At 36.1% G+C, this 20,810-nt stretch overlaps 4 protein-coding genes across 4 annotated transcripts; 2 read left to right on the top strand and 2 right to left on the bottom strand.

Moving 5' to 3' along the window:
* The first annotated feature begins 645 nt into the window (after positions 1-645).
* Positions 646-1,268, top strand: LOC147395279 (hexose transporter). The gene is made up of 2 exons (XM_086450289.1): positions 646-765; positions 970-1,268. Exons 1-2 carry the CDS (start codon positions 682-684, stop codon positions 1,054-1,056), a joined length of 171 nt encoding a protein of 56 aa, XP_086306415.1. The 5' UTR covers positions 646-681; the 3' UTR covers positions 1,057-1,268.
* Positions 1,269-2,044: 776 nt separating this feature from the next.
* On the bottom strand, positions 2,045-2,798 carry LOC147395278 (putative histone H2B.1). Its single transcript, XM_086450288.1, has one exon. It carries the CDS (start codon positions 2,694-2,696, stop codon positions 2,229-2,231), a length of 468 nt encoding a protein of 155 aa, XP_086306414.1. The 5' UTR covers positions 2,697-2,798; the 3' UTR covers positions 2,045-2,228.
* A 1,120-nt stretch (positions 2,799-3,918) lies between these two features.
* LOC147395277 (uncharacterized) lies at positions 3,919-8,672 on the bottom strand. Its single transcript, XM_086450287.1, has 2 exons — positions 8,031-8,672; positions 3,919-4,236 (listed from the first exon to the last, which is right to left on the bottom strand). Exons 1-2 carry the CDS (start codon positions 8,618-8,620, stop codon positions 4,230-4,232), a joined length of 597 nt encoding a protein of 198 aa, XP_086306413.1. The 5' UTR covers positions 8,621-8,672; the 3' UTR covers positions 3,919-4,229.
* Positions 8,673-12,609: 3,937 nt separating this feature from the next.
* Positions 12,610-19,867, top strand: LOC147395276 (small ribosomal subunit protein uS8-like). Its single transcript, XM_086450049.1, has 4 exons — positions 12,610-12,736; positions 18,808-18,956; positions 19,067-19,227; positions 19,590-19,867. The coding sequence occupies exons 2-4, from the start codon at positions 18,824-18,826 to the stop codon at positions 19,686-19,688; spliced, it is 393 nt and encodes a 130-aa protein (XP_086306175.1). The 5' UTR covers positions 12,610-12,736; positions 18,808-18,823; the 3' UTR covers positions 19,689-19,867.
* Positions 19,868-20,810: the final 943 nt, after the last annotated feature.

Below are 20,810 nucleotides of genomic sequence, written 5' to 3'. Positions count from 1 at the left end.
AGTCTTCTAATAAATATGATTTCCAAAAGATAACGTCTACAAGATCTATGTTTATATCTTGTTAGAAGATCAATTTGTACATAGAGTCGTCATGGACAACTCATCATCATTGTTGTTGTCAAAGACCGATCCATTTTCACATTACTAACCATATGCAATTTTAACTCGAGGTAATGAAAAAAAATTTGCCATGGATTGAGCTCATTATTAAGAGTCATCTTCGATATACCAAGGACTCACTATAGTTACCAAATTGAGTTCTCAGTTTATAGAAAATTGAATCCGATGACTATATTATATAAAAAAACCATGTCCTCAATCCATCAGCTTAAACCTTGCAAAAAAAAACCCTAAATTTTTTTCCCAAAAATATATCATCTTCTACTTCCCCAAAATTATTATCTTGTTGGTAAGATACGAAGGCTGCAGCAGATAGATCTCAAGGCTGCAGAGGGTAAAAAAAATTACTCAAGAAGTTGAACACAGAACACGAGTGGTTTTGTAAACAAAAATGGGTGTGTGTGTTAAGCAAGAGATTGGAGATGATGGCAATTTAAGTCATTTTCTATTATTCTCTTGAGGAAGACTGAGGTCAACGGATAAATCATCAGTTTAAGTAGGCATTTACATCTTAAAATTACAAAACCAGAGTTTCCAAAAAGAACCTTTCAGTCGACTAAAATGAGGATGGAAGTGAAGCAGTTATTAAGAGAGAAGAAGTTCTGGTTCGCATCTGCTCTTATAGTATGGGCTGCGGCTCTTCAGGTAAGTAAAAACCCTAAATCTACAGATCAACAAACCCCAATTTCTATTCTTCCTCTTTTATTTCGATCGATTAAAATCATGGTTCTCTCTGAGAAGTTCAAAATCATTCTAAGTTTTCATGATTCGATCTTCGACAACTCCTCCATTGTTTCCATTCTTGGTTTTCTCTTCGATTTGATTTTGTTTGTGTCTCGGATTGTGCAGGGGCACATGATGTGGTTACAGAAGCAGAATTCCTTCAAACAGAAATTCGGAACCCTAGAAGAAATTAGAGACGGAGATGAGCAGTGAGAGAACTCTACTTACTCTGCTGGTATTCTTAGCTTCTGAGATAGATCAACTTTGTTAATAAGTTGTCTTTTGCCCCTAATTTCTGTATCTAGTTGCAGATCTCAGAAGAAAATCACTAGAACCTATTTTAAAAATAATAATAATAAAAACTATTAATTTTCAACTGTGGTGTTGAAATTACGTGAGAGAAATAGAAACATTCCTGTTCTTTATTTTGATTTTCAACTGTTTACGAAGAATACTACCATTGAGTGTTAGTTCCAAGTGTCCTTAGTTTTATTATGCTTGCATTTCTCTCAGAAATTCAGAATTATTGTCAACTTGAAGCAGAATTTCAACAAATCGTGAGTTTCGATATGAATCTCCATATCGCTTCTATGTCAAGATGATGACGATTATGTACAAAATCCAAAACCATTAAACAGAAATAAGTACTATAGATGAAATGGGGGTTTTTTTTTAACATATATAGATCAGGGTTTAGGGTTTTCACTTTGGTTACCCTCTCCCTGCAGAAGATGATGATGTTGATACCATGGTTTTAAAACTCCTTTGACATCTCATCTCGCCCATGAACAAGACCAAGTTGTCTACGGATAAAGTTTTCCTATACATTTGAGTCGTCTTGTTTAACAATGACACAAATGAACCATGGTTTTAAATTTTGTCCGATATGTTTGACTTATCTATCAGTCTCGTTCGATATGTTTGACTTGTCTATCAGTCTCGTTGGTGGCCGATTTCGAGATATATTGACCTAGTTGCCTCAATCTCAGACCAGATTTAAAACCATAGTTGATACAGAATCCAAATCCATGTAAGTATTGACAGAATATAAAGATGGGGAAAAACAGACATTGAAGGAAAATAGTGTTACAAAAATGGGAAATTTTATTGACCCACGGAAACTCTTAAGGACCCTCGTATTTTTAGGGATACCTCTGAAAGCAAGAAAGCATTCCAATGAGAGAGAGAGAGAGAGAGAGTCTGTTGTTCATAAACTATAAATAGTATTTGATCAGGTTTCAAAATTTACAGCAGCCACTAAACCATGAAAATAACCAAAACATTTAACCAACAAAAAAAAAAAAAAAAAACCCAGATCAAAACATACACCCTACTGAAGTTAAAACCCTAAAACCAGTTAAACCATCAACCCATTAAATCCTTCTCTAAGAAGAAGTAAACTTGGTGACAGCCTTAGTACCCTCAGAAACAGCATGTTTCGCCAACTCACCGGGAAGAACAAGACGAACAGCAGTCTGAATCTCCCGAGAACCCAATGTATGTTTCTTATTGATGCGTGCAAGCTTTGAAGATTCCTGAGCTAACTTTTCGAAGATATCGTTGATGAAGCTGTTCATGATTCCCATGGCCTTGCTCGAGATACCAATATCAGGATGAACTTGCTTCAACACCTTGAAAATGTAGATCTTGTAGGTTTCGACACCCTTCTTGCCTCTCTTCTTCTTCTTTGACTGGTCTGCAGAGGATCCTCCCTCCTTTGGTAATCTCTTTCCTGCTTTTGGTTTCTTCTCTGCTGCTGGAGCTTTCTCTGCTACAGCGGATTTCTTCTCCTCTGTTGGCTTTTCGGCTGCGGGCTTCTTCTCTGCGGGTTTCTTCTCTGCTTTGGGCGCCATTGGAGAGAAAAATTGGGAGTTTTGGTCGGAAAATTGAGGAAGAAATTTGAGAGAGTTTGTTTTGAAAAGGTATGTGGTTTTGATGAAGAATAGGTGTGCGTTGAAACTGTTTATATAGAGATTAGTAGATGGAGTTTACTGGAGAATGGAGTTTCACACGGATCGATGACTTGGCGATATCTTATTCGTAGTTTTTCTAAGAAGCTGGGATATCGTTATTTCTACGGTCGTGATGCGATTGAGTTTTTTTACTATTTTGGGAAAATGCTGGACTGACTTAGACGTTTTTGGTGAATTTTTGAGATACCCGCTGGTTTTCAAATTGTTGAATTGATGACGTGCCACATACCGCCATTTTTTTTTTTTTTATTGACTAATGGAAATGACCTAAATGCCCTCATCTTTTTCTTTCGACTTAAAACCCTTGATTTCCTCGAAGTACGAGTGTAATCATTTATATTTATGATTCTAAGTTATGTTATTTATTTGATTCGTGGGTTGATGAAAATAGACGGAGATGAATGCATTGGAAGGTTGAAGTGATTAGTAAGGTGAATAAGAGATTGAAGATGAAAGATTTTTTAAAGAAAAAAAAATCAAGTTTTTCTTATTTACAATTTGAAGATAAAGACCAAGATCGAAGGGTAGTGCTATCAATTTGAAAATATTTATGGGGATATCTAAATATCATTAATATGTGGGAGGGTGTTAAAAGAATTAAAGCAAAATAAGAAAATTCGTTTCGTTCACTGCCTTTACAAAGCTATAGGGAATTGTACTGCAAATTGGTTTGGTTCAAATCTCAACAATGACTTGGGTAAGCTTGGTTTGGTTCAAATCTCAACAATGACTTGGGTAAGCCTAGTTCTGTTCACGCGCTCTATGTCAGCAGTGTCCCGATCACTCCAGCATGACTTATGGATTACAGGTGAAGGCATTGTCTTGCCCAAGTTATGTACCCTATATCAGCAGTGTCCCGATCACTCCAGCATGACTTATGGATTACAGGTGAAGGCATTGTCTTGCCCAAGTTATGTACCGATTCTTTGCTTCCCGTCTTAAGAGAATGAGGTAGACTGACGATGGCTGAATTTTAAGACTCGTAAAAGTTGACGTAGCAATCAAAATTTTCTAAATAAATTTGGAATCATTTCGCGATACACCCTCATGAAATTATAACATATTCTATCAAATTTGATAAGAACAATTAGAAAAACAAAAATAATACCAAAAATTCTCTTGATAAGCATTCCAAAGTCTTCAACATAAGTTATTTTTTCCTCTGTTTTACAATAACTCTCCACAAATGTAACATAATCAAGGTTAGGCTATTCACCTTGCCAACTTAAAATTTAAAGTTTAAACTTCAATACTAACTTCTGGATCTTCGCTGGAATGGAGCCCACCAAATTAGAAGTAGATCAATCAAAACTTCAAACACCATAAAGGGAGGGAGATACGGAACGCGTGCAGCACTTCACCCGCCTCAAACTCTTTAGCTTCTTCACACTCTAACCCTCACAAGCCACCCACCTAAAACCTGCCAATTCAAGGACACAAATGATAACATATAAATTAATTAATTAAAAAAATAAAAAAAAGGTACAAATATGGGGAGAAAAAAGGTCCACCACTAGGAGCACAGTATGAGAGACAGAGAGAGCATCAATAAGGAGACATGGTGAACAAGCAATATTGGGCAGCTCCAAAGAGATACCCTAGGTTCAAAATCAAGGTTATCAGATGATTGCAACCATCAAGGAAATTTTTTATAAAAAAAAAAAAATAAGGTCAGATGACTGGGATAATCTAAATTAGGTTGATTTTTTAGCCCATCAGAAGAATTTGCCCAAATCCTCCTATACATGATAGGCATTTCATCACTAGGGTTAACAAATAAATCAACCACATTGAATTCATGGTTCAAAATGCTATGAGCTAGCAGCTACCCGTCAATATAAACAACAAGGAAAATGTTAGCCTCAACCCACGGGTTGTTGGGTTGAGGCTCTCCAACAACATGACTATTGGAATGTTAGGGATTCCCAAGAAAATGTATCCCTGGGAATAGTGTATTAATCCTTAGAAGATGGGAATCATCTTGATGGAGAGCCTCAACTGTGGGTTGATGCTAGAAAAATCCAAAAAACAAGCAGATACCATGAAGATTCAATGTTCAATGCCATAAGATAGTGCCAAGGCAGGAGAGTGGAATTGTGGGTCTGTTGGCCAATGAGGAATGCAATATTCCAATAAAGGAAATGGCTGTTACTATGGGATGCTCATTACCCCTAGAATGAGCATACCAACCTCGTAAGGCTCAGTAGAACACTAATGACTATTGGGGCGACATTGTGGATGTATGCATGAGATGGATGACGTTTGGCACAATGAATTGGTGAGTGTTTGACATGCACCGTGCAAAATTCAGATGCCTTCATTACTTAGATGCTTACCCAAGGATTGTACTACAGGTGGGATCATGATGGTTATAACTTATAAGTATCACGACATGATTCCGAATAGCAGGTGTATTCATGTCATTCTAGGCATGTGCTAGCATGGCCATAGCTTATGCACTTCCCACTGCTGTGAAATTTTTAGGTTTGTGCTACCTGGGCCACAGCTAGTGCACCGCACGGTCCCACTCTTTTAAGATTGTGATACCAAGGCCCAAGACTACAAGTTAACAGGCAGAACTAATGGATCAGCAAAACATTCTATCAAAGTTATTTTTTTCTCTGCAATAAAAATCATTCAATGGAGAAACTGAACTTCAATCAGCCCCACCATACCCATACTTCAATATTTCAGCCTCCCTTAAAACACCTTAAAACAATAATGCCACTCTATCGTTCTACTTGGATCAAAAGAGTGACATGCAGAGATAGGAGATGCAGGGAAGGTCAATCTAGTGATTTTTCCCATCTTGTTTGTCTGTCTCATAGGGCGAAAGAAATCAAATCAAGCCTAATACCTTTATGTGGTCCAAAACATCCATGAGAACTGCATAGATACTCCAAGATATATGAATCCAATTCCAGGCACATTGGATCTAGATAACATTCTTGGTTACATTTAGACCAATTGCCCTTGTAACTAAACAAGAACACCTTGAACTGCGAAAATCAACGAAGCAAGTTGTACATTCTGGCTCATTGGATTTAGATAACATTCTTGATTACTGTTAGATCAATTGCCCCCTTGAAACTAGCCAAGAACACCTTGAACCACGATGATAATCAACCTCAATTTGGGGTAAGTTCTCTAGAATATAGGGACAAAAAAAGGATCAAACGATTCAAGATTCTTTCAGAGTTGGCAGGTTGGAGAAACTTGAAGCTTTGATGCCTCTCAACAGATGCGGAACCTACTTAAGCACTAACAATACAATACATGGCTTTATGCGACTCATCATGGGAAGTGAGAAGCCACAACCACAAACTGTAAAAAACTTGATGAGAGAGTTATTAAATCTGAATGCAATGTTTGACATCCACCCAATTGGCAACCCTATGCCTAAAAAGGACAACTGCTTTCCTAAATACGGTCCACCAGCCATCCTCAATAGTCAACTCTACAAAGACACGGACTAATTAAAAAATCTCCCAGACAAGGCCAACTTAACATTTCAAACTTGTCAATTCACATTACACTTCATAGGAGATTTATTGAAAGGAAACCTTTGCCCAAATAAGCAGCTAAATACCACTCCAAGAAAAAAAAAAAAGGACACGGAAAATGAGCGGCAGAAGACACCCACATGATCACCAAGCACCAAGGATTCAACCAACCCCATTGATCCAGTTTTAAAGATTCCTAAACAACTCCCTAACTTTCATGAAAATTTTACAATTATAATAAAAAAAGGGTAAAAAGCACCCATCCAACTAGTAGCTTCCCCTGTCAAATAAGGAAAACAGCATTCTGGTCCTTCCGAGCATGATCACCATTAAAGAAGTAGACAGCTTATTGAAATAAATTTAAGATTTTGGTCACTGCAAAGCCTTTGATTAAACTATTTAAACATTTTTAATGGCAATAATAAATTAATAAAAGGAAAAGTCTAAGAAGTTAATAAAACAAGCAAAAGTACAATACAAAATAATAAAATTGTAATACAGATGTAACCATGCAAAGCAATATCCGGTATTGATATCAGTATCGTGTGGACAGATCTACATTGGGCATATTAAGTATCAGAGTACAGAAATAAAAATGATCTCGGAGCCCCAGTCAACTTTATAAATATAAATACTAGGAACTCTCCAAAGTAGGATATAATATACCATGAGGTTCAATGTTCAGGTCATCATGAAATGCGAGGAATAAGGTGGAAGTGATAAAATAAAGAAAGTGTCCCTTGCCAGTTGCCACATGAAAGTTCAAGGCAGCAGAGTCAATGCAACCAACTCCGTTGAAGAGTCTGACCCATGTTTCAACCAGATTTGTGTCAAAACAAGCCAATTTGCCTTTGTGATGAGGCAACACATCGAAAAAAAAAAGATCATCAGAAATAGAAGTTATTTTCCAATAGAAAGAGAAACTAAGATCCTAGACCATCATAGACAAGAGAGGGAGAGAAGACACCTATACCATTTTTAGCGGATTTTCAATGTAAAAAATGAGTAAAGAGTCAAAAGAAACAGGAGGTTGAGAAGACCTGACTATTACAACTAAGCTACCCAAGCATGCTCTTAATCTACAACAACTCCTACCTAAACATGAAATAACTCCAAAAAAACTAAAAACTGTCGAACTCCTTCAAGAGTTTACACCAAAAGAACCCGAATCTTGAGATGCATAACGTGTGCTCCTTCCCTACAAAGATTTTGTTGTTTCCTTCTTTCCAAATGCCCCAACACACGACAAAGGGAATTAAGCTCCAATAAATTATTTCTCTATGCATCAATGCCTTGATCTGCCAACTTTGAAACAAATATCACACAAAACTAAAAGGCGTTTACACCACAGGACCGCTAAGATGCTAACAATGATTTCTTGAAAGGTGTGTTCGAACCCTTCAAAGATTTTATTTGTTTCTTTCCTCCAGATGCCCCAACACACAACAAATGGAACCAAGCACCACAAAATCCTTCCCCTATACATCAATGCCTTCATCCACCAAATCGAAACAAATACAATACAGAACTAGGAGAGCAACAGTAAGTGTGGAACAAAGATAATAAATGCCCCCAAACATCCCTAGCAAAATTGCAATGGATTAGCAAATAATTAACATATTCACCACTTGTTTTAATACCCACAATCTTGATCATAGATCCAATTATAAAAACCCGTTAACAGTTAATGGGTTAGGAGAAAAACCCATACCTTGGAGAAGCAGCATTCAAATTGCGGTGTAGAATTCGCCCACTTATCGAATCTCCGCCCTCAATCAACTCCTTCAAACCCAAGTTCCCTCCTTTTTCCTCTTTCTCCTCCTCATGCTTCTCCTCGTTGGTGGGCACCTTCACTTGCAGCCTCTCGAAGTAATTCCCATAAATATACTCCGGGGCGTACCCATTCTCTTCGTCGAACAACATTATATGACCGTGCCACTCCCAAACACGATAATTTGAATCAGTTTCTTCATGGAATCCGACACAAACATGGTGTTCGCCAATACTAACAGCTTGACCCGAATTGGGTTTTAGGGATTCAATATTTCCAGTGAGGATAATTCGGATAATGTCCTTCTCGAGCTTAGATTCTTCTTTGGAGAGTAGGGTTTTTCCTTCTCCATCTTCACCATCATCTTCATCATTTTCTTCGTGGAGTGAATTGGTGTGGAGGAGAAAATCTTCGATGTTTTGGGAGAGGAAAGAGTTGGTGTTGAGGAATGGAGGGCGCAGCTGTAATCTGCCCATTAGACTTTGAAGGAGAACGCTTTCGATGTTAGCGTCGCTGTTGAAGGAACTCATCTTCGATCTTGGTTTCTGGTTTTGGTTTTGGAAGAAGGGTTTATGAGGAAGAAGAGAGGAGGAGGGAGGGGCGGAGAAGGTTTTGAGCTGAGTTGAGGCCAAGTTTGATGCGAAGTTCTTGTACATCAAACGCTATACATATCGCGGAAAATTGACAGGTCATCATTTTTAGTTTTGATGTATTGTTTTTTTTTTATAAATATAAATTTTATTAATGAAGAAAAGGAGAAGAGGAGGCTGAGATAGCCCCCAAACAACAAGACAAAAAAAGAACAAAAAGGAAAGAAAGAAAGAAAGGAAAAAATACAAGCCTGACGGGGTGCTACTAGTCACAAACGATTCCCAATTAAATACAAAATCTTGGAAGCACACTCCCTCAAAGTCTTTACTCAACTTTGACCAAAAGAAAAGAAATCCCAAAATCTCTAAAATCACAGTGTGAGAAGAGCTCTCCTTGTTATGGAACACCCTGTTGTTGCGCTCTCTCCAAAGGCCCCAAGCAATGGCGAAAGGAAGGATAGCCCAAAGATGCATTTTTCTAGAAGAGAAAATATTTAAGCTCCAACCCTCTAAAAGCGCAAAAAAAGATAAAGGAAGAACCCAATCCACCTGGAACGAGATAAAAAGAACATCCAAATAACACGAGAGAAAGAACAATGAATAAGAATGTGGTTGACAGACTCCCCGTCCCTCGAACAAAGATAGCAAAAATTTGGGGTGATCCACCCCCGACAGATCAAATTATCTAAGGTGAGGATTCTTCCCAAAGAGGCAAGCCATAAAAAGAAAGACACCTTAGAAGAAACAAGAGCGGACCAAATGATAGATGGAGAGAAAGAAACCTCACTCGATGGAAGCAAGCAATAATAGAAAGACTTGACAGAGAACTTCTTATCCTTAGCCTTGAACCATTCCCTTCTGTCCTGCTCGTTCTCTCTAAATTGGATCGAATTAAGGAGATCTAGAAGAGATGTAACCTCCGTCAATTCCCAATCATTAAAATTCCTCCTAAAAAAAAAAAAAAGTTTTGATGTATTGTAAGTTACGTATAGTTTGATACGGAGTCGGACTAGCCTTACTAATTAGAATTAATAAGGATTTCACCCTCACTAAGGGTCCTTGCGCTCACCTTGTACCATCCAAAAACATGATCCGATGCTTCGAGATGTTGTAGAGGACAAAATTTTGTAAATTTTGAAAAGTAAAATTCAAAAAAAATAAAATAAAATTTACCATTGAATTTTAATTTTAAGTTTGAGAATTATTGAAAGTTCACTAACTTTCCTTTTTCAAAATCATGGATCAAGCTCAAAATAAGTTATTTTTTGGATTTCTCTTTTTTTGGACCTGAGTTGTTTTTATGAAACTTAGGGTGTGTTTGGATTGTTGATGTAGTAATCCATTTGAGCAAAACAACATTTAATAGGACTTAAAATATTACTATATTAGTAAGGAGAGTGTTTCGCTTTGATATGATTTACGGCCACCTAACATTTCAGGGGTGGACCTGTAAATAAACATTCAACTGGGATTGTAAAATTTGATTTGTACGAGATGAGGATACTAAGATGGATGAGTAAAAAGGCTTTGAAAAAAAAAAAAAATAGAAATGAATGCATTCGAGAAAAAAATATAGTTACTATGGAGACGTTTGTCTCATCAATTAGGTGCTCCCCACGAAAAGTATCAAGCCCAATATATATTAGTTCTATGCAATCATTACAAGCAACAACATATTCTTGACTATATCAACCATGAAAGTGAGAAAGGGCAGCCAATCCTACCTCGGCCAGCACAAAAGTTCCTAGTTGAGAGACTAACTTGCATTTCATTACCTATGAATACCACATGTTTTTTCATCGAAGCAGTCACGATCGTGACGCGAAAATGCGTGAGTGTCCTCAATAGCCAAACATTTTCGATATTAAGGATGAAGTAGTTTAATTCTCTTAATAAATAAAATAAAACTTTTCAAGGAAGACAACGCACTAATCCAATGCCCAGTCAGTCATCCATCTAAAAAGTCGTGCAAACTGATCCAAAATGAATATATCCCTTGAACCTCATTAAGTGTGGAATTCCTCATCAAAACTTTTGTTTTATTTGTAAAAATGATGGTGAATCAAGTAATCACATCTTAAGTCATTGTCATTTTTCTTTCAAAGCATTGAGTTGTTTTTTTGTCTCTCTTCCTGGTTGAATGGGTTTTTCTTAAAGCAGTTTTAGCCCTTTCCATGGGGTGGTTTCTTAACAATTCTTCGATAGGAAAAGAAACTTGTGGGTTATCCTTCATTTTGTTATGTACAGGGAGTCAAGGAAAGGGATAAATATAAGAGTGTTTTGGGGATTGGACAAGCCTATGAAAGAAGTGATTATAAACATCTTGAACTTATTGTTCTTGTGGAGTAAACTGAGTAAGGACTTTGAAGGGATTTTTCTTCGAGCATCTTATCTTCGAACGTGAGTCTATTTGTAGTATATATATTTGTTTAAAATTATCCTTTCTTAGTTTTGTTATTCTATTCTCTATTTCTCTCTTCTTCAAGTTTAAATAAAATCTAGTCGTCGTTCGTCTCCCTCACCTCGCCACTTCGTCGAAAAATGAAAAGGTAACCCATCTTTCTTTTTCAATTGTGTTAGTATGTTATGAAGAGATAAATTATCAAAGTCTTCAACTTCATCTTCTTTTTTTTTTTTTTTCATAATAAAAACTCATAAAAAATGTACATAAGTCTCTCTCTCGACTTTAAAATGGATTTACCCATTTATGGAAAAGCTTTTCTTAAAGAGTTTGATTCATTGTTTTTTTTTATGAAAACCTTTATATTGTGTTTGTTAGATGAAATATACTATACGAACCTAAACTTGGATTCGTTAATCTACCATTTACGGAGTAATTTCTCGCTAATCCATCTAAAATATCAATTTTAAAATTGTAATTTATTTTTAGTCTCATTGAGCTTCTTTTAATTTTCAATTTATATATATTTCAGTTAAAATTTTATCATAAAATCATTTTCATTTTTAAATAGGCATTATTTATGATATAATCAAAAGGGTTCATCTTTTGAAAGAAAAAATAATAGTTTTAGTTTTGTTATTTTTAAAAGTTTAGAAATTGTTTTATCACAAAAATTTATTTTTGATTAATTAATCTAAGTTAAAATCTTCATATTTATTTACTTGATAGCTAGAGATTTCAATAATAGATGTAGCTTAAAAACAATTTTAATGTATTTTTTTAATTATTTGAGTTTGAAAATTCATTCTCATTTTTTTTTTTTTTTGAAGTAAATTTCATAATAAAAAACTTATTTTGAAAGTGGATTCAGTTTTTCTTTCTTCTACTTTTAGAGTTAATTTCTACTATCTTCTTCACTTTCAAATTTTAAAAATATTTTGATTCAGGTTTTTGAAATTGGTTTTGAAAATAACTTAGATCTTCAATCATTCCTTACATGTAAGTGTTAAATGATTTTTATTTTCTAATTTTTTCATGATTTTTATTTTCAATGTGTTATGCGTGATGCTTTATTTATGTTGAAATAATAAGTATGTTAATGTTTTATTTATGCTAATTATGTGTTATGCGTGATACTTTATTTAATATTTATTTTGCTTAATTTTAAGTTTTAACTATTTTAATTGTATTACTGAAAATAACAAGTATGAGAATCGAGAATCGTTCCAAATCAAGATTGATTTAGATTGGTTCGATTCTATAGGATAATTAGATTGATTTGGTTCAAAATTTGTCAAAATCCAAATCAATCCGAATCATATGCACCCCTATTTAGTATGGGAATACAACTGTATAAAAAAAAGTGTGTTTTAATAGTGTGAAAATAATTAGAGAGCTACTACTGCCACACCAAAAATTGCACAGAGTTGGTATGGCGTTAGTAAAAAATTGGTGAGGCAATGACAACTCATAATTTAAGAAATTGGGGTGTAATAAGTAAAAGTTGGGGTGCCCAGCTCTCTTTTGCAAGACGGATGAAACCTAGAAATGAGGGTAATATCGTAATTACAATACACATATATTTTTAAATCTATTTCGTTTCAACTCTCGAGGTCGAAGATCAAAACCCTAGTTTACGCCCTGCAACACTCCAGGTACGCCCTCAATGTCCAGATAAAAGATCTATCCGATTTCTTTCTTTCTTTCCTTTTTTATTAAAAAAAAAATATCCTTTTATGTTCTTTAAATTTGTCCACATCAGTGTTCGCTCTGTTATTTTTTCAATGCGATTTGTTTCAAGTATCTGAAACTACGAATATTTTGTATTTCTTTTGATATTTTGTTTAGGATGAAATATATTTATTGTTCATGGAATCGATTGGTAGTTTTCATGAAATACATCAGTGTCTGATCATATGGTCCTCGATCAGACAGTTGAGGTGGTCTGCTTAGTATGATTGTTGTGTTGGATCCATTTCCACGGATGGCCTAGAAAACAAACGATCTGGATTGATTAATCAATGGGTTTGCTCAAGGGACCGAGATGATTGATGGTTGGGATGGTGTTGGAAAGTTATTTGCAATTTATCACACATGATATACATAGATTTACTCATCTGATGCTCCATATAACCTTTATTTTGATCAGCATTTGCATGGAAACAAATCATTGTAGCCATTATTCATTTTTTTATTCGTTTTTGCTTCCAATTCATTGCTGGCTTTTGATTCAGTTGGTTGTAGCTGTCTTGATTAGATTTGGTGATGATGATTCTTAGTTTAGTTTTTTGTTTTTTGTCTCCTCCAGTTTTTATCTCACTCGATCTCTAGTTTGTAACAATTATTAACACCCAGGCAAGTCTTGCTTCAACAAGTCCCAAAAATGGGTTGGACCTTTGGATCAATTTTCAATCTTAACCCACTGTCTAATTATGTTTCTGTCGATGATTAGTCAATGCTACAACTTTGGCCACAAGCCCTTTCTCTCATACTCATGCTTGTCAAGTTGTTTTTCTTGATTTATGAATATAGATGGCATGAAATGGCACCCCTTGTGGCGTCCATGTGACATGCGTCATCAAGCGCTTGTTTCCACGAGGATAAGTGCAATTTTGGAGATTGACATTTTGAAGATCACACTAAGACCAAACATTCCCTTTGGTCTCCGTTTATTGAAGGGCATCCTAACGTGCATAATGTGGGTATTTTCATAAATTTTGGATGCCCTTCAATACACGTGGACCAATGGGAATGTGTGGTCTCGGTGCGATCTCCAAAATTGCACTCCGTGAGGATGCCTGAAAAGGGGTCCACTGCCATTTGTGTGTAAGTTGAATCCCATTAGCTTAGGGTAGTTTGGGATTGTGCCACACCAGGAGATGCAAGATAGAGTAAGAGAAGAATCTACCTTGTGGTAGGCTCTAGACGCCTCCATTAAAAAAATTGGCAGGTTCTAGACAGCCTTACCACGTGATTGACATTCCGTTCAAGCGGGGACTATAATGATGGCATAAGGGAGAAGAGGAAAGAGAGATTTTGGGAATATCATCACTAACAGAGGTGGTTAGGATGGTTGGCATGTTCACTTGTCTGTGATTGACTTGTAGAGCTTAGTTCTTGCCGGATTAGGCCGCTGACAGCTTGACACCTTGCAGTTCATCGAGCGGTAGAGTGATGCAATGATTTGGTGCCTTACTTACGCATAAGGTGAGAGTGAGCTCACCCCCTATCCTTGACAAAGAAATGGCTTCCCAAGACCCATGTGGTCAGGGAGGGGTTCCCCTTCTCTTTAATAAATATGATTCTCTATGTGGGTTTAAGAAGATATAATCTTTTGAAGGGTAAAGGTTTTATCCTAGAGGTTGAAGAGATTGAAAATGATCGATTGTTAGGGAAAAATCAATGGGTGTGCCATTAGTTTGAAGAACGAGTCAATGAGGATTGTTAGCTCTAGGAATCAATTGAAAATTCTTGGTCTTTATACACTAAGTGTTGCGTGGGTGCTGAACAATTGGTGAAAGATTATCAAACCATGAAAACTTCTCACATTAGTCATCTTTGGTGTTTGCTACTCTAGTATTGCTGGCATATTTCCTTTATCTACTTTTACCCCTACCAAGAAGAACTGGTCGTCAAACACATCTTCTTGTTCAATGTAGTAACCAAGTTCGGATTTGATGATTATTCAACGGGGGTAACTTTTTTTAATTTGGATAGATCTAAGAAAGTTTCGGCAAAAAAATCATAATTTTTTTGGGCTTATCCAAATGAAGCTATTGGTTTTCTTCCACAATCCATAAATAGTTAATTAATGGTAGTATGTTTTAGTTCCAACTTAGGTGTTGCAATTTCTTTTGCTACCAGAGCACACAATCATTTGTTACACTAGACTCTCGTCTTTCTTCCTAAATAATCAAACTACTTTTTTAGGATCCAATTGGATTGTAAAATCATAAAGATTTGGATTCAAATTGAATCAAAACTGAAATCACTGGATCGTAATATTCATGGGGATTTTTCTCTACAATTTATAAATATGAAATAATATCATAGAAGTTAGAATTTTTTAAAATGTATAGGCTAAGAAATCCATAACTCTTGTCATAAAATCATTAAGCCTGTACAAAACTTAGACATAATGATGAAATAGTATCGGACAATCCTAATATGCACCGTAGAGAGTAGAAACATTGTTTTAAACTCATGGTCGTACAAATGGTAGATATTTTCACAGATAAAGTAAACTCATGTATCATGACTTAGCTATACGGGAATAAAGAGAAAAAAGAATAAATTAGACAATCCTTATACCAAGATACATCAACTGTTGCAAGAACACATCCTGAAGAAATCATGATTTATCTCTGAGCTGTCTAGGAATGAAGAAAAATAACAATTTACATGATTATCATACTTAAATACACTTCTTCATTGTGAAATTAAAAACTGCTGCAAGAGCATATATTGAAGGAGCATAGTTCCATACGAAATCATTCTGATAAAATCCTAACATGCTCTTGCTCACTCTATACTTTACTACTTTGTCAATTACAAGTCTTTTTTTTTTTTTTTTTGTCTTACTACGCATAAACATTTTAATAGGTTACCATAAAATATAGAATTTTGATTGTGCACTCAAAGCCCCCCTTATCCCCTACATAAGTAGATTTAGTAGTTAGAGTTTAAATTTTACAAATTCAATTCATATGAGTTGAATGAGTCTTAAATCTTGGCTCTTGATCTATTAGGAATTCGATCAATAACAACAACAAAGCCTTATCCCAAAGATTTGGGGTCAGTTAAACGAATCATGTTCCTCCATTCTACTCTGTCTAAAGTTACTTGGTTGGTTGAACCAGGTATGATATAAAATGTGCAATATAATCTTATGTTTTATCCTTAACTGGCTTAAAGTAAACCAATCTACCCTCTCAGCAAAATAGGGGATCTCTAGCTCAATTTAAGCCTTAAGGGATCATTGCTTGGAAAACATACCGCATCATTGGGGAAAGTGTTGTCACCAATTATATTGATTTCTTGCTTCTTTTGCCCCTTCGTATAATGTAATTGAACACATTTCCATTGATATCGAATTTAATTCCGCATTCACACTATTTCATGTCTATGACATCCTTTTTTCCTTGCCTTGTGAACTTGATTTGATAACAAGACTCGTTATTTATTGTACCTTTGGATTCCTTGTTATTATCGTGTGATCAATTCATTATACTTTTGGCAATGTTCACACTTCTGCATGTAGGCTAGTTGTAGCTAATGTGCAAAAGCTGTTTGGAACATTTGTTCTTTACATATTAGGCCATTAGTAGCCAATGGACACCTCAATATCTTTTGTATAAGTATCGGGCTATGCCTTGGGGGATCTAGTTATATGGCCCAAAGGAAAATTGCCAAGGGGTTGTCTAGGAACTCGACTAAGGCTGTAAAGGTCCTCTGATTGCTCCTTTGTTCGATGCGTGAAGGCGTATCAGCCTCAGCCTTTGAGTCAATTCACATATCTTCTTCGACTATAAATTGTCTCACTAAAGTTGATTGGCTTTATCATGAAATAAAAATGATATTAAGGAGTTTCACAATAAGTACACCTTTCTTATCCAATCGATTTTGAATGGCAAGAGGAAAACATCTGTGCCATGAGCACAAATAAGGATGAATGCGGAATTAAATTCGATGTTAATAATACTACTTTCGATTTTATTTGTTGAAAAGTATAAAACAAGCAAGAAATTCATTATAAATGGTGATGTTGACAACACCTTTGATGCGGGAGTACCTCCACGCTTGGCGGAGTGGCCCATGAAGTGGGCCATGTGATGGGAGTGACCCACGACGAGAAGCATGTTGGTTAGGTCGCTTATGAATTGAGACCTTGTGACGGAGGTTACCCACGGGATGGGGTCCACTAAGGGGATGGCTTGACCTGGGATATGAGATAAAGGAATCAATCTCACGCTCCTCAATGGGTTGCTCATGAGGTGGGGTCTAGTGGTGTGGTGATCCATGAGGTGGGTCCTATGTTGGGGGTGCCCCATGAGATGGAACCCACTAAGTGGGAGGGCTTGATCAGGTACTCTGAGAATGAGATAAAAGAATTAATCTAACGCTCCTTATATGTCGCGACTTTTGTGGAGTATTGATCAATGTCCTGCATCAGCTTTGCCCAATGATACAATATGTTTACTAAGCTATGATCCTAGAATATTTCAAAGCTTAAGCTAGGTTTATCTTAATTGCGACTCTTTATTTGGTTAAAAGATGTACCTTGATTTCCTTGAATCCCGTTGAGGTTAAAGAAATAATATTATATTGCACATTTTATACTCTACTTAGTTCAAGTAATTCTAGACATAGTGGAATGGAGGAATATGATTCGTTTAGTTGACTCCAAATCTTTGGGATAAGGCTTTGTTGTTGTTTATTGTTATTAGATGAGTTCCTAGTATATCAAGACTTAAGACTCATTTGATTTATTTAAGTCGAATTTGTGAATCTTAAGCCTTGGCCACTCAATTTACTTATGCAAGAGATATTTGGGTGGGTGGGGGGAGCTTGATTGCCAAATCTGACTTTTGGATTTATTGATAATCTACTAGAATTTTTATAAATAGTGAGAAAAAAGGCCATAGTTGATATAATAGAAAAGTATGGAGTGAGTAAGGACATATTAGGTTTTCTCTTCCATTCTTTTCCTACTCATTTTTTTTTCTTTTGGTTGAGGAGTGTTCGATTTAGTCGAAGATGCGATTGAGATTTCCAGCAGACCATTCGAGGGTAACACACCATTTTATTTTGTGTGTGTCATCATCCCTCATCTATGTCTTCGTTTTGCTCATAGATGAGTGTGTAGGGGGTAACCAACGAGGGTAAAAAAAGGATATTGGAAAAGGGAGAACGAAAAGATGGGGAATGTGTCGTTGACCATCAAAACATGGGACGGGGCAGATTGTGGTCCTCATCATCTAAATGAAAATAGAAAGAATAGAGTGGATAGAGAGAAGAAGACAACATCAGAAAAGATAAGAGAAAGAGGAATGAGAGGAAAATAAAATAGATAAAGAGGCAGCAGAACATAGATGGATTTTACTCCTTGTCCAATAGATGGTTCCATGCAGCATTAGAAAGGAAAAGGTGATTGTTATTGGGTTGGATTGAGCCCAGGTAATGAGTTTCAGTAAGGATCTGATCCAATAAGATATTGGGTTGAACCCGGACCTGACCCAGCTGTTATCAGATCTGTTTCTTACTGACCTCGATCCGATCTGATCTGATACTGAATCCAATCCATTGAAAACCCTAATCATGTGCCAATTTGGATGAGCATTGGGAACACATGGGACACCATCTTAGAGCATCAATATGAGGTTTCTGAGCTCTTGACCTTTTTTCCATCTCCTTGAAGACCTTAGTTGAACCTCTTAATTTATTGACTTTAGGGAATCCTCTGTGGTTAGAAGGTGCCAGGTGCCACCTTTGCTAGGTTGGTTATAGTTTGTAAGTGTTGATACCATGACCTGGGTTCAAAACCCGCCATTGCTTTCTATTACTGATCTATAATCTTGATTTCTTTGCAAAAAATTAAAAAAAATTGAACAATTGGTCATTTGGAGATTTCATAATTTTTTTTATCACTCGTCCATTCTCCATGGTTGAGCCTTTAAACGATTTGGACTTAGACATGCTATGCAATACCTTTTTCACTCTCTTGCAGCTGCGATTTAGTGAGGATGGTGAGGGTTAGTGTTTTAAATGATGCTCTTAAGAATATGTACAATGCGGAGAAGCGAGGTAAGCGACAGGTCATGATCAGACCGTCATCAAAAGTTATCATCAAGTTCCTCTTGGTCATGCAGAAGCATGGTATGCAACTTTACCTGCATTTTTCTCTCTTTTTATTCTGATATGTCATGTTCCCGTCGCCCTTGCCTCTCTTCTGTTCACTAACTTTGCGATTTGGATTTGCTCTACAGGTTATATTGGTGAGTTTGAGTATGTTGATGATCACCGGTCTGGTAAAATTGTGGTTGAACTGAATGGAAGACTCAACAAATGTGGAGTCATTAGTCCTCGTTTCGATGTTGGTGTCAAAGAGATAGAGCCCTGGACTGCAAGGCTTCTTCCCTCGAGACAGGTTTGCTAAAGCCGCTTGGTTCCTTAAGAAACTCCCTACTAAAAAAAGTTGTCTACACCCATTTTTTACTTATAACACACCAATCCATCTGTGATGGACTGCTTAATTTCCAAAGGGTTGGTGTGTTGCAAGTGAAAGTTGGCATGGCAATAGAATTTCTCTAAAAAATGTGGTAGATCGGAGGGTTTTGATAATCCGATCAGATGGGTTTTGGTCTTGAGAGATTTCCTACATGGTTGATACCCTTCAAATGATATCCTACCACGGACACGCACACCATACGAGTGATAACTATATCTCCTTATGAGTAATTTATTTGGCTTCTTGCGATTACTAATGGGAAGAAAAAAAAACCATTGCAGTTTGGATATATTGTGCTGACGACATCTGCAGGCATCATGGACCATGAAGAGGCTAGGAGAAAGAATGTTGGTGGTAAAGTACTTGGTTTCTTTTATTAGGCATGATTTTTTTCATGAAGACGGATTTGTGATTTTTATGGTTTCGGTTGAGAAATTTGTTGCTCATCTCTGAACTTATGATGGTTTTTAAGTTTTTTTTTTTTCTTTTTATTCTTGTACTTAACTGCATTTTGTTAGCTGCCATTTTTGAAGAAGGTAAAGATCAAGATTTTCACCCAGAGAGTTTTAGATGGAATGGTTGCATTAGAGTCTGATATAGGATTGAGTTACAATTCAAAATCAGGATCTAGAGCTGGAAATGTGGAATCTCATATGCATAAGAGACACTGTCGGCAACAATGGGACGAGTGAGCTGTTCCCTTAACTCAATTGTAGAAATGTCTGGTTATGAAAAATGATTTCGCTTGAAGTGGGATTTTAAGATTATATGCTTTTTATCTGGAATTGAATTTCTCGATTAAAGTGTTTTTGAGGTAAAATGTTTTCCCATCCCAATCCCAACCCTTGAAAATGATTATACCTCCTTCGATAATTCTACTTTAATGTAATGTATTTTCAAGCTGACCTGCTAGATCACCTTGAAATGCAATTTAATCAAGTTGATTTCACGGGTTATTAAAATGCTTAAGAACGTCCTCTTTTAAGTCTTTGAACGATTGTGTGGAGATGATTGATGTGGCTATAAATCAATATTCATGAATGAGTCAACTTTCTTGAAGGAGACAGTTTGAACCTTGGATGCGTGTGTGGAGATGATTGAAGTGGCTATAAATCAATATTCATGAATGAGTCAACTTTCTTGAAGGAGACAGTTTGAACCTTGGATACGCGGTTAAGAAAAAATGGCCACATAGGTAATCTAGATTCTAGACTATCGAATTGGTAGGAGCCACATTTCCTGAAAAAGAAAAAAATACATTTGCAAGAATGGTTTAACCATTTTGGTTAACAACTTATTTTCTTAATCGGTCATCTTCTATAATAACTAAATGTTGATTTCTTTCTACACTCCTGTTTTAAGTTCTGAGAAATTTACCATTCAAAGCTTCTCTGTTCGAGTTTTCGTAATATTTTTTTTTCTTCAAAGAAGGATAAAAAAAATTAACTATATGGTTATCATTAATGATTTCTTGACTTGAAAATTTCACTCAGTTTGTACGT

This window comes from Akebia trifoliata, chromosome 8, assembly GCF_017979445.1.
Source record: "Akebia trifoliata isolate Shusen 1 chromosome 8, ASM1797944v1, whole genome shotgun sequence".
NCBI lineage: Eukaryota > Viridiplantae > Streptophyta > Magnoliopsida > Ranunculales > Lardizabalaceae > Akebia > Akebia trifoliata.
The sequence above is the reverse complement of the archived record's forward strand: the minus strand, read 5'-3'. Positions and strand labels throughout refer to the sequence as shown.

Excerpts from the sequence above, each read along its gene's own strand:
- LOC147395278 (XM_086450288.1), bottom strand. The coding sequence starts at position 2,696 with ATGGCGCCCAAAGCAGAGAAGAAACCCGCAGAGAAGAAGCCCGCAGCC.
- LOC147395279 (XM_086450289.1), top strand. The coding sequence starts at position 682 with ATGAGGATGGAAGTGAAGCAGTTATTAAGAGAGAAGAAGTTCTGGTTC. Across the intron at positions 766-969 it reads TATGGGCTGCGGCTCTTCAG|GGGCACATGATGTGGTTACA; the intron begins GTAAGTAAAAAC and ends CGGATTGTGCAG.
- LOC147395277 (XM_086450287.1), bottom strand. The coding sequence starts at position 8,620 with ATGAGTTCCTTCAACAGCGACGCTAACATCGAAAGCGTTCTCCTTCAA.
- LOC147395276 (XM_086450049.1), top strand. The coding sequence starts at position 18,824 with ATGGTGAGGGTTAGTGTTTTAAATGATGCTCTTAAGAATATGTACAAT. Across the intron at positions 18,957-19,066 it reads CTTGGTCATGCAGAAGCATG|GTTATATTGGTGAGTTTGAG; the intron begins GTATGCAACTTT and ends TTTGCTCTACAG. Across the intron at positions 19,228-19,589 it reads GGCTTCTTCCCTCGAGACAG|TTTGGATATATTGTGCTGAC; the intron begins GTTTGCTAAAGC and ends AAACCATTGCAG.